The 9,803-nt window shown below is 44.1% G+C and overlaps 1 protein-coding gene across 1 annotated transcript in view; it reads left to right on the top strand.

Moving 5' to 3' along the window:
• The first annotated feature begins 6,124 nt into the window (after positions 1–6,124).
• The window catches only part of LOC119422727 (sodium/potassium/calcium exchanger 3-like), a 34,857-nt gene continuing 31,178 nt past the window's right edge, over positions 6,125–9,803 (top strand). Inside the window, exons 1-2 of the mRNA XM_037690121.1 lie at positions 6,125–6,272; positions 7,625–7,747. Of these exons, the coding sequence (XP_037546049.1) occupies positions 6,146–6,272; positions 7,625–7,747 (250 nt within the window). The 5' untranslated portion in view covers positions 6,125–6,145. The remainder of the gene's footprint in view (positions 6,273–7,624; positions 7,748–9,803) is intronic.

Raw genomic sequence — 9,803 nt, 5'->3', positions numbered from 1 at the left:
CCCTCTGAAACATCGTCCCCTCTGAAACATCGTCCCCTCTGAAACATCGTCCCCTTTGAAACATTGTCCCCTCAGAAACATTGTCCCCTTCAGAAATGTCATCCTCTCTGAAACATTGTCCCTCCTGTTTGAGTCAAACAGGACTGTTTTCCTCATATCTAAACTGGACAATATGATGACGTCTTCAGATCCTTTTTTGTCCCTGCTGTCATAATTTGTGTTCGTCTGTCCATCGGTCTGGTTCTGTTTCAGAACTGAACCAGACTCTGAGCACCGGAGCTCAGCCTCAGAGACAGCAGCTGTTTGTGTTTTGGACCAAACTGTGATGGTTCTGTAGCCAGCGTGGACGGGCTGGGACAGTAAACAGGACTTTAAATAACAACCCATTAGCCCTGGAGCTAATGTCCTCGTCTCCTTCTGCTTACATGCTCACGCAGTCTGCAAACATCCACCGGGGACAAAGAGTTTCCATCAGCACCCAGGCTGGCCCGGTCCAAACGCCGCAGACAGGAAACGGCATAGTGGAAAGACACCTGAAGTGTCTTCTAAAGGGACTTTGGGAGATGATTCAAAGCTGAACTCTGATCAGGTTCTTCTTGAAACCAGTCAGATGTTGAGGTGGAACCACTCCGCTACAGCTCAGACAAAACAAATTCTACGTCTTATTTTCTTCAGTTCACACCTCCGGGACGTCTGTGGCGCAGGAAGGAGGCGCTCCGGGAGTTTAACGGACGTTGCTCTGAACATTTTGAGTTTCCGTCACCAGGTTTATTTTTTGGGACGCTCGGATCATAAAAACCGTTTCTTTCTGTTCCTCAGCTCGACTCCGTCCTGCTTTCAGCACACGGGGCTCAGTGGACGTCCGGTCACTTTATAAAGAGTTAGGAAACAGCAATAATTTGTTTTATGAGTTTTAAGGATTTCAGTGAATCAGAATTAAAGCACATTTATGATTCTGTTGGTTTCTTCTTGTTTCTTCTGTTTCCTGCATGATTTTTATCTCCTGCAGCTTTAAAATTAGGACCGAGAGCACTTTATTTAAATCACAGTTCAAGCTGGAGGATTCTGGGCGCAGACGTTTGATGTCACATTTCAATCTAGTTTTCAAAAACTTTATTTCTATTTACTCCCACACTTCCCCGTCCAATCATAGATGTTTCTTTCTTCCACCCAGAGTGTCTCTGCTGCAGGACGGATGTGTCCTCTCAGAGGTCAGAGGTCAAACTCTCACTGACTTCCATCATATCTGAGCTCAGAGGTTTTCTTTCTGACAGGAAGTGAAGGCCCTGCCATGAAGCCCCGCAGAACCATCAAACAGGATGTAGTCAGAGCGTGGGCAGGAAACAGGAAGAGAACTGAACCTGCAGTTTCAAAATAAGATATATGATGCTCCTTCAAAATAAGAGTCAGGTTAGATTCCTAATGTTGATCAAAACCCACTGGGGGTTCTAAAACATGTTTATGTTTTGTCAACTTTAAATAACATTTAAACTTAACTGCAGGTGGAAGATTTTCTGTAGTTTTTCCAGTAAAAATGAATTCTCCGATAATAAAATCAGTTTAGAGGTGGTGGTTGCGATTATATTCTTTAGTGATTGCCATATTTCTAATTTAATCACAAGTTTTCGTTTTGATAATCGTAAAATAAATCCCAGCTTCCTGCTGGTCTTAGGACCTCTGATGGAAACGTTCCAGTTTGTGTTCGTGATGTAGAATCTGGGATTCTTGTCCTTGTTTCTGCTCCGCACCACCTGGCCGCTCTGCACCAGCCGAACATCGGCTTCTCTTTTTTTAGTTCAGGTAGCTATTCCTGGCCCTCTGTACCACAGCCCCCCCACCACCACCACCCCGGTCCTGATCCCCCCCCCTCCTCCCCCAGCAGAGGAGCTGCCTGGACCTGGAAGCTCTCAGACCCAGATCTGTCTGTGAGCGGGGCCGCAGTGCTCACTGCGTCGTGTTCCCAGCAGCAGATAATTGATGCACCAAACGTCTCAGAGCTTCTGCAGTCAGCTGCACTGTTGGAGGCCATGGACAGGAAGTGGGGCAGAACTGTTGGATCACCTGGGGGGGGAGGGGGGGGGACGTGGGAAAGTGGGTTAGATTCCAGACCCTTTCCTACATCTCGTTCTGTATTTTCTTCTGTAAAACTTGTCTTTTAGCTGCTGTGTTTGTGAGCCCACTGGCAACGGAAAAACAAGTTAACTGGCTTTTATTTGCCCCCACCCCCATGTTTGATTTTATTTTTTTGATTGGTTGAACGTTCATCTCGTTTATTAACTCCATCCCCTCTCTGAGCTCGTTTCGTAGGTCTGGTTTCAGGATCGTCTCCTGAGTTTGTTTCATGTGAAAACAAAATAAAAATTCACGTAAAACGAGTTATTTTTATTCCACAAATCACCTCCGTTACTTTTTTTTTATTTTTTTTTTTTTACAGGTTAAAGCAGAATAAAGCTCTTCTGTTCTGAAAGCAAAATTTCTGGAACCGAGCAGAAGTTTAACAACATCGTATTACTCTAAAGTTGACTGATTTGTAATAAAGCTGCGTTAAACAGACCCGTGGTTCTGATCTGGACCCGGGTAAACATGTTCCGTTATTAAAAGACTCCGTCTACTTGCACATGTTGGCCTTAATATATTTTTGTTGCTCTATTCTTCTAAAAGTTATTTGTGACACATGAAAACTAATTTCTTAAAACATTACTTTTAAAAACATTTTTCATCTAAAGAAACCACTATTTTACCGGAACAGTGCATTATAGGGCAATGGCGTACATCGGTTGTAGTGGAGACAAAAGCACAAGAAGTCGAGGCTACAAAGATACGAGACAATAAATCTGAGCAGGTGGAGTCCGGTCCTCTGGATGGATTCTTCTTGTTGAAAAGTTTCTTCTTTTATCCACATATCTTCATTCTTTTAGTTGATTTTATCACAGATTTTAGTTGATTTTATCATTGATTTTAGTTGCACTCTGTAGCACTTTGAGATTTTTGTTAATGAAAAGTGCGTTACAAATTAAATTCATTATTATTATTATTATTATTCTGAGGAGCTGCAACAAACTTTTTGCTGCTCAAACGTACCCATCACTTCCTTATCCCCTCTGTTTCCTTCCCCAACATGTCCATTCAGGTCTTCGCCAATCCCCACTCTATCCTTCCTGGGAATACTCTCTATCGCTTCATCCCGATCCTTCCTAAATTTATCTTTCTCCTTCCCATCACGTCCAACCTGTGGAGCATAACCACTGATGACATTTAGCATCAGACCTTCTACTTCTATCTTAAGACACATGATCCTATCTGACACACTTTTCACCTCTACTACATTCTTTGCCAACTCCTCCTTCAGGACCACCCCTACTCCGTTTCTCTTTCTATCCACATCATGGTAAAACATTTTAAACCCTGCTCCAATGCTGCCCTTCCACCTGGTCTCTTGGACACATAAAACATCTACCTTCCTTCCCAGCATCATGTCAGCCAGGTCCATACCTTTGCCTGTCATTGTCCCCACATTTAGAGTTGCCACCCTCAGTCCTACATTCTTGACTTTCCTTTTCTCCCTTTGACTGCCGCTTGCAGTCCTGACTTGTCCTCATGCAAGACAAACCAAAAATGTAATGAGGACGACTTGTCCTCAGTCAAGATGGACGGTGTCTCCTCTTATGTCTCACTGGTCAAAATAAAAGACGAAATGTTTTTTTAAGAGCAGACATGTTGTATTTATGGATTGACGTGTACATATCCTTGACAAAAAGTCCCGCCTCCACACTTTCCTAACTCGCTAACAGGCTGTCAATCAAAGTGTAACATTTTTCCTAAAGCCTCTACTAATTTAACCTAAACTTATTTTAAAAAATGCATATTTGAGAAAAAAAAAATCAGAAATGTAAGAGCTACATAAATAAACACACACAAACACCTAAAAAATTATCAGGTTTATTTTTGTTTCTTAGTCAGAAAATGTCCTGTTTAAATGGAGGGGCGGAGCTTATCGTCCTTTAAGGCTTCAACTTCCAGCTTCCAGCCTTGTTTCTAAATTAAATTATTCTGAACTCACATTTGAAGACAGAAATCATCAGAAACTTTATCAGGTTTACATTGAATGTTTTTAACTCATCAAATCCGTTCTTTATAATTTATTTACAGAAAACCCAGACGAGGATTTACTAAAACTCTTATAAAGCTGCACATTTTTCATTTGTTGCTCTGAAACTCTTTAGGTTTGATGCTTTAAATTAATTTGAACATTTGTGACTTTTCCCATCATGCCTCATTTTATACGTGAAGAAAAAAAAAAACTGCAGGAAAAGTTTCCTGTGGCACAGTTCCTCACAACTGGGTCGGTTTGTTTGTGTCCTTCCTCAGAACCTGTCAGAACCAGCAGGGAATAAAAGCTGCAGGTCCACACAGCGGCTTCAAACCACACTTTATTTGGATTTACAAAAATTCACATCTGAACCTGTTTTTAAAGAGAAACTGACTGTTTGGTTTGAGTGATCCTTGTGCTTCAGATCAGCTGAACAGAACTAACAAAGAACCGTCAGGTTCTGGACCCGAATGTCTGCTGGATCTGTTTTTAATTTATGTGATCAGGTTTAAATGTGTCAGCGTTAACAGCATTTATGGAGCCCTGACAGTTCTGTGAAGTGTTTCCGGACCTGGTTTCTCTGTCCTGGGTCTCTCAGTTCGGTTCTGTGGGTCACAGGGAACAGATTAAGACAATTCAATTCAAAAATACTTTATTAATCCCAGAGGGAAATTAAATGTGGTTGTAACTCGTCATCCTGGTTTCATTAATGAAGACAATTAAGACAATTTAGTCGATCAGATTTTTATCAAATTATTTTTAGGAACAATTTGCCAGTTTCATCTTTTTTTCCCGAACACAGAATCTTGTCTAGAATGAATATTTCTCTAAAGCATGAAAACCTCCCGCTGCAACGCCGATGTGCTGACATGACTCTCAGCTACTACCACCCCAGATTTTAGATATCTGTAAATTGACCTGAATTATTGACTGTTTGAAGTTGACTTAGGCTGATTTTAAATCAGCGACGGCAGGTGAACGAGGGCTCCTTCACTGTATTTTTATTTTTAATCAGAAAAACGTCTTACTGGTTTACATGGAGGGGGCGGGGCTTAAAACAGACGACCTTCTTAGGCCACTCCGCCTTTGTAGCTTCAACTTCCACGTTCCACTCCTGTTTCTAGTTATGTGTTGACGTCAGGGTGAAGGAGCCTCTTTCACTCTGACGTCAACACATAACTAGAAACAGGAGTGGAACGTGGAAGTTGAAGCCACAAAGAACAAGTGCTCTAAGATTGCTGTCTGTTTTAAGCCCCGCCCCCTCCATGTAAACCAGTACATTTTTCTGATTAAAAATAAAAATACACTTCAGATCAGTTTATTATTTGCTGTATTTTTGTTGATTCTTTCTGCTTTTTGTTTAAGCAAGCTTTTTAAAAATTATTTTTAGTTTGAATTCATTATTTGATGTTTAAAGCGTTGCGGTGATTGACAGCCTGTTAGCAAGTCTGGCAGGTGCAGAGGCGGGACTTCTGTATCGAGGGCTCCGCCCCTCATCTTTGGTGACAACTAACAGCTAAAAGCAGAAGATTTAAAAGAAAATAAAAAGAAAACATGTCAGGTAAAAGCCGAAAATGCAAGTTATAATCTAAAAGTAGCTACAATTAAATGGATTATTGTTGTTTTGGAACATCAGCAGAACCTCAGTTTAAAATGTTGGAACCATCTCTTTATTTTAAGAAAATCATAAAATAAAATAAAAACGTACGTTTAAAAATGAAGGTAAAACTTGTTAAGGATTTATCGAATGTCAGGGAATTTTACTCGTGCGTGTGCGCGTGCACCGACCCTCCGCGCGCCTCCTCAGCTGACAGGCGCGTCCATGTCAGCTCGTGCAGCCGTCCGAACCGCTTCCTGGTCCGGGTTTTTACAAAATGACATCAGGATCGAACCGGACCTCCTGAACCAGAACCTCCCTCTGCATCTCTGCAGTACCGGGTCCGAACTTTTTACCCCTCCGGGGGAGGGGCAGAAACTCCAGCGGTTCTGTTAGGTTCGGAAGCTGGGAGGAGGAGGATGGAGATGTCTCCGGGTATCCGACACCGGAACCGAGCGATGCTGGAGCAGAGGAGGGTCAGAACCAGGCTGAAAAGGCGAAAGGAGCTGGTTCTGATCCAGATGTGTGTGTTCGGAGGCTTGGTGCTGCTCGTGAAGGGAGGTTCCGTCCTGCTGGAGGGTCCAGGTGAGTTTCTGATTCAAGCTCATCTGAACAGGCTCGGTTCTGTTCTGACCCGACTGCCACATCAGTTTGGGTCAGAACTCAGTGCTCGAACAGAACCAGGCTTGGTTCTGTTCCTTGCGGTGTTTGGGTCAGGGTTCTGTGCAAAGACATCAGGAGCCCTGAGGTCAAACTCGGATCACCAGCAGAACCATCATTCAGAGTTTAACTGGGTCAAAGGACTGAACTGTTTCCAGAACTTTGACTCTGACAGAACCGAACTCTCACTGACTTCCAGTGAGCTCACAGAAGGTTCTGTTCAACTTCTCCTCCATCAGGACCATCAAACAGAACCTGTGGTTCCATCATAACGGGTCAAAAAGTTCTAGTTTTCACACACAGGTTGTTTATCTGAGGGTTACTTTTTACTCTGTAATTCTGCCTGTCTGTTCTTGAAATTGCCTGTTTTGTGAGCTCAGATGCAGCAAGTTTCTGTTTCAGAGAAGGAGCAGGTGGACGTTGGAGCGTGGACTCTGTCTCTTATAGGACCAGGTGTTGGAGGTTTTGGAGGACCTGAAGAGACCAGGTGTTGGAGGTTTTGGAGTGGTCTGGTCTAATGGAAGACTCTCAGTCCTGGATCTTCTCTGGGAGCAGATGCTCTAAAACCTGTAGATACTTTTGATCAACTTTTCTTGTTTTTATGTTCTATATCAATAATTTGACATTTTCTGCTTTGATGCCAAAGGCACTAATGCACCCCCATACCATCAGAGAGGCCAGACTTAGTATCAGACAGGTTTTGTTTTAGTGACGCCACAGAACCCGTCCAGGTTTGTTTTGCTGCTATGAACCGGAACGGAACGTCCGAGAGCTCCGGCTGATCCAGGAGCTGCACCTGATCATGGACCTCAGAATCTGGTGGGTTCAGAACCTCGGGGAGATCTGTGAGCACTGATCAGAAGGGACTGAAGGTGTCGGGGTGTCATCACAGAGCACTGCGACCACATTATCGCCTGCCTCCGTGACAAACGGGCAATCACTGTTTCTCTGTTAGCAAAATATCTCACGAACCAGTGGAGGTGGAGTTTAGAACTGATCTTTTAGAGTCAGTCCAATTCAAGATGGCCGCCTCACCTAATCAACACCTGTAAGTCGGTCAGGTTTACAGATGCTGGTGTGGTATTAGCTGACAGTCCTCCCCTTTAACTTTAGTGATCAGAACCGGTCCTGCAGAACCTGCTGATAAAGACCCGTTTAAGGGATCCGGATCATTTACATCAATCAGTGTTTGATCTTTTATTAAAATTAATTTTTTGTGGGGAGAAGTTCGATTTCTTTTTTTTTAATCATCTCTTTCTGTGACAAACACCTTCCAGGTTCTGATGGGTCGATGGCGGGCCAGGAGCTGCGAGTGGGCCGGAGGCTGCTGCAGGATGTGGACAACGGCAGCCTGGAGACGAACGAGACGAAGGAAGGATCCAAAAACTGCACGGCTCCAGGTGAGACCGGCGTTTCAGAACCTCGGCTCTTTTTCCTGCTCCAGAACAGCAGGCGCAACTCCTCCTCGGCCCGCCGGGCTGGTCTCCCTGACCCAGACCACGTGGTCATGTGATCGCAGGTCTGCAGCAGACCCGATCCTCCGTCAGGTTTTTACTCACCTCGTTCGTCGGTTCTCGTCGCCGGGCTTCTTCCCCTCCATGGTTTCCAAACAAAGGCTCGTTTCCATGGCAACCTTTTCATCTCATCACCAAGCGGCTTCGGTTTGAGCCTCTGACAGGAAGCTGAAAGAATCCTAAAGTTTAGGAGGACTTCTGAGGGTTCTGTGGATCAGCAGGAGATCAGAGGCCGTCAGACGTTTCAGGAGCTCCTCCAGATGATGATGATGATGGTGGTTGCTGAATGAATGAATCTGCTGGTCCATGAGCTCTGAAGCTGCCTGGTTACACTCATCAGCCTTTTGTGTCATCACGTTTGATTCTTATCTCCTTCCTCAGTCTTAAGGGCTTTTAGTTGCAGCTCATTCTGCGACAAAAACAAAATGGAAGAAGAGTTTTGTCAGCTGGTATCTCTGCTTTAAAATACAAACGCCACATTTTACTGCGTTTTGTTTCCGTTGCGTGAGGTCTGAACCGTAGCCGAGTCGGACGGTAAAGTATAAATAACCACAAAAACAGTTCAGTGAAAAGTCCGAACAGACCGGTCCGTCGTTACGGCCGTTCAATAATCACAGACGGAGCTTTCAGAAATGATACGAGCTTCGAGGAACAAGTAGAGGCGCCGAGCAGAACTCAGCTGGGTTAATGTGGAGCGTTAAATGTGTGACGGATGTCTCTCTTTTTTTTTGTTTTCCTCTTTCGGCTGCTCCCTCCTTCAGGGGGCGCCACAGTGAGTGAGATGGCACAAAGATTTGGTCATTGTTTTACATCGGATGCCCTTCCTGTCGTAACCGCAGCCCACCGAGCTACCACAGCCCTCTGTGTGGAGCAGAGAGCTGCCATCTAGGGTGCCCAGGGGAGCAGATGCTCAAGGGCTCAGAGTGGTGCAAATGAGGGTGGAGGCAGATGTGGGCGCTTCACCTATCCCACCCACATTTTGTTGTAACAGTCAAGGGATTCAAACCCCCAACCTTCTCTAACCTCTGTCACCCCCCCACCCTCAATAAATACAAAGTTTTCACCGATCTTCCCTCTGTAATAAATCTGTTGTTGAATGCTGGACTTGGTGGTCCAGACCTCTGTCCTCACCACATCACGTTACTGAGCTGCAGCATCGGCTGACCTTTTCACAGGTCGACCGTTTCGGCTCTGTTACTACCTCGCTTCACCTCACAAAGGTGGGGCCCCCACTCACCACCTCGGTCCGTTCAGACATCCCATTGAGGAGATCAGGACTCTGAGTCCTGCTTTGAGGGGTTTTGTGAACGTGCCTTTACTTTAAATCTCCGGTTAAGAAATCATTACAAAAACAAACAAACAAATAAACAAAAATCCAAGAAGTGCTTTCTTTAAATAATTTAAGTTGGATTTGATGCAAAACAAAAGCATCTGACATTTTTACATTTACTTCATCAACTCCAGTCGTTTGGTCCTTTACATCTGCTTTTATTTACATTTGCATACAAATGTAATTATAAATGAGTTGCGTTGATATTTTAGTTTGTGGTGTGTAATGTTGATGCGTGTCAGAATGACAGCAGAGCAGCTGAAACAGGTAGATCTGAACTCTGTTTGGACCCAGTCTGAATCCACGACAACTGCTGATAAAAGTGAACGCAAAGATAAAACAGCAAACTTAAGAATAATTTCTAATAGATTTTTGTTGGATAAGGAGGCCATACTCGGTATTAGTAGTAGAAGACCACGAGGAGGGAAACATGTCAGGAGACAGAGGGAGAAGAGTAAAAAGAATGTAGGACTGAGGGTGGCAACTTTAATGTGGGCACAATGACGGGCAAAGGTAGAGAGCTAGCTGAGATGATGTAGAGAAGGACGGTAGAGTGTTGGCTGATATGATGCTGGGAAGGAAGGTAGAGTGTTGGCTGACATGATGCTGGGA

This window comes from Nematolebias whitei, chromosome 16, assembly GCF_014905685.2.
Source record: "Nematolebias whitei isolate Nwh7 chromosome 16, NemWhi1, whole genome shotgun sequence".
In the NCBI taxonomy this organism is placed as follows: Eukaryota; Metazoa; Chordata; class Actinopteri; order Cyprinodontiformes; family Rivulidae; genus Nematolebias; species Nematolebias whitei.
Note: the sequence above shows the minus strand (reverse complement) of the source record. Positions and strands in the feature narration are given on the sequence as shown.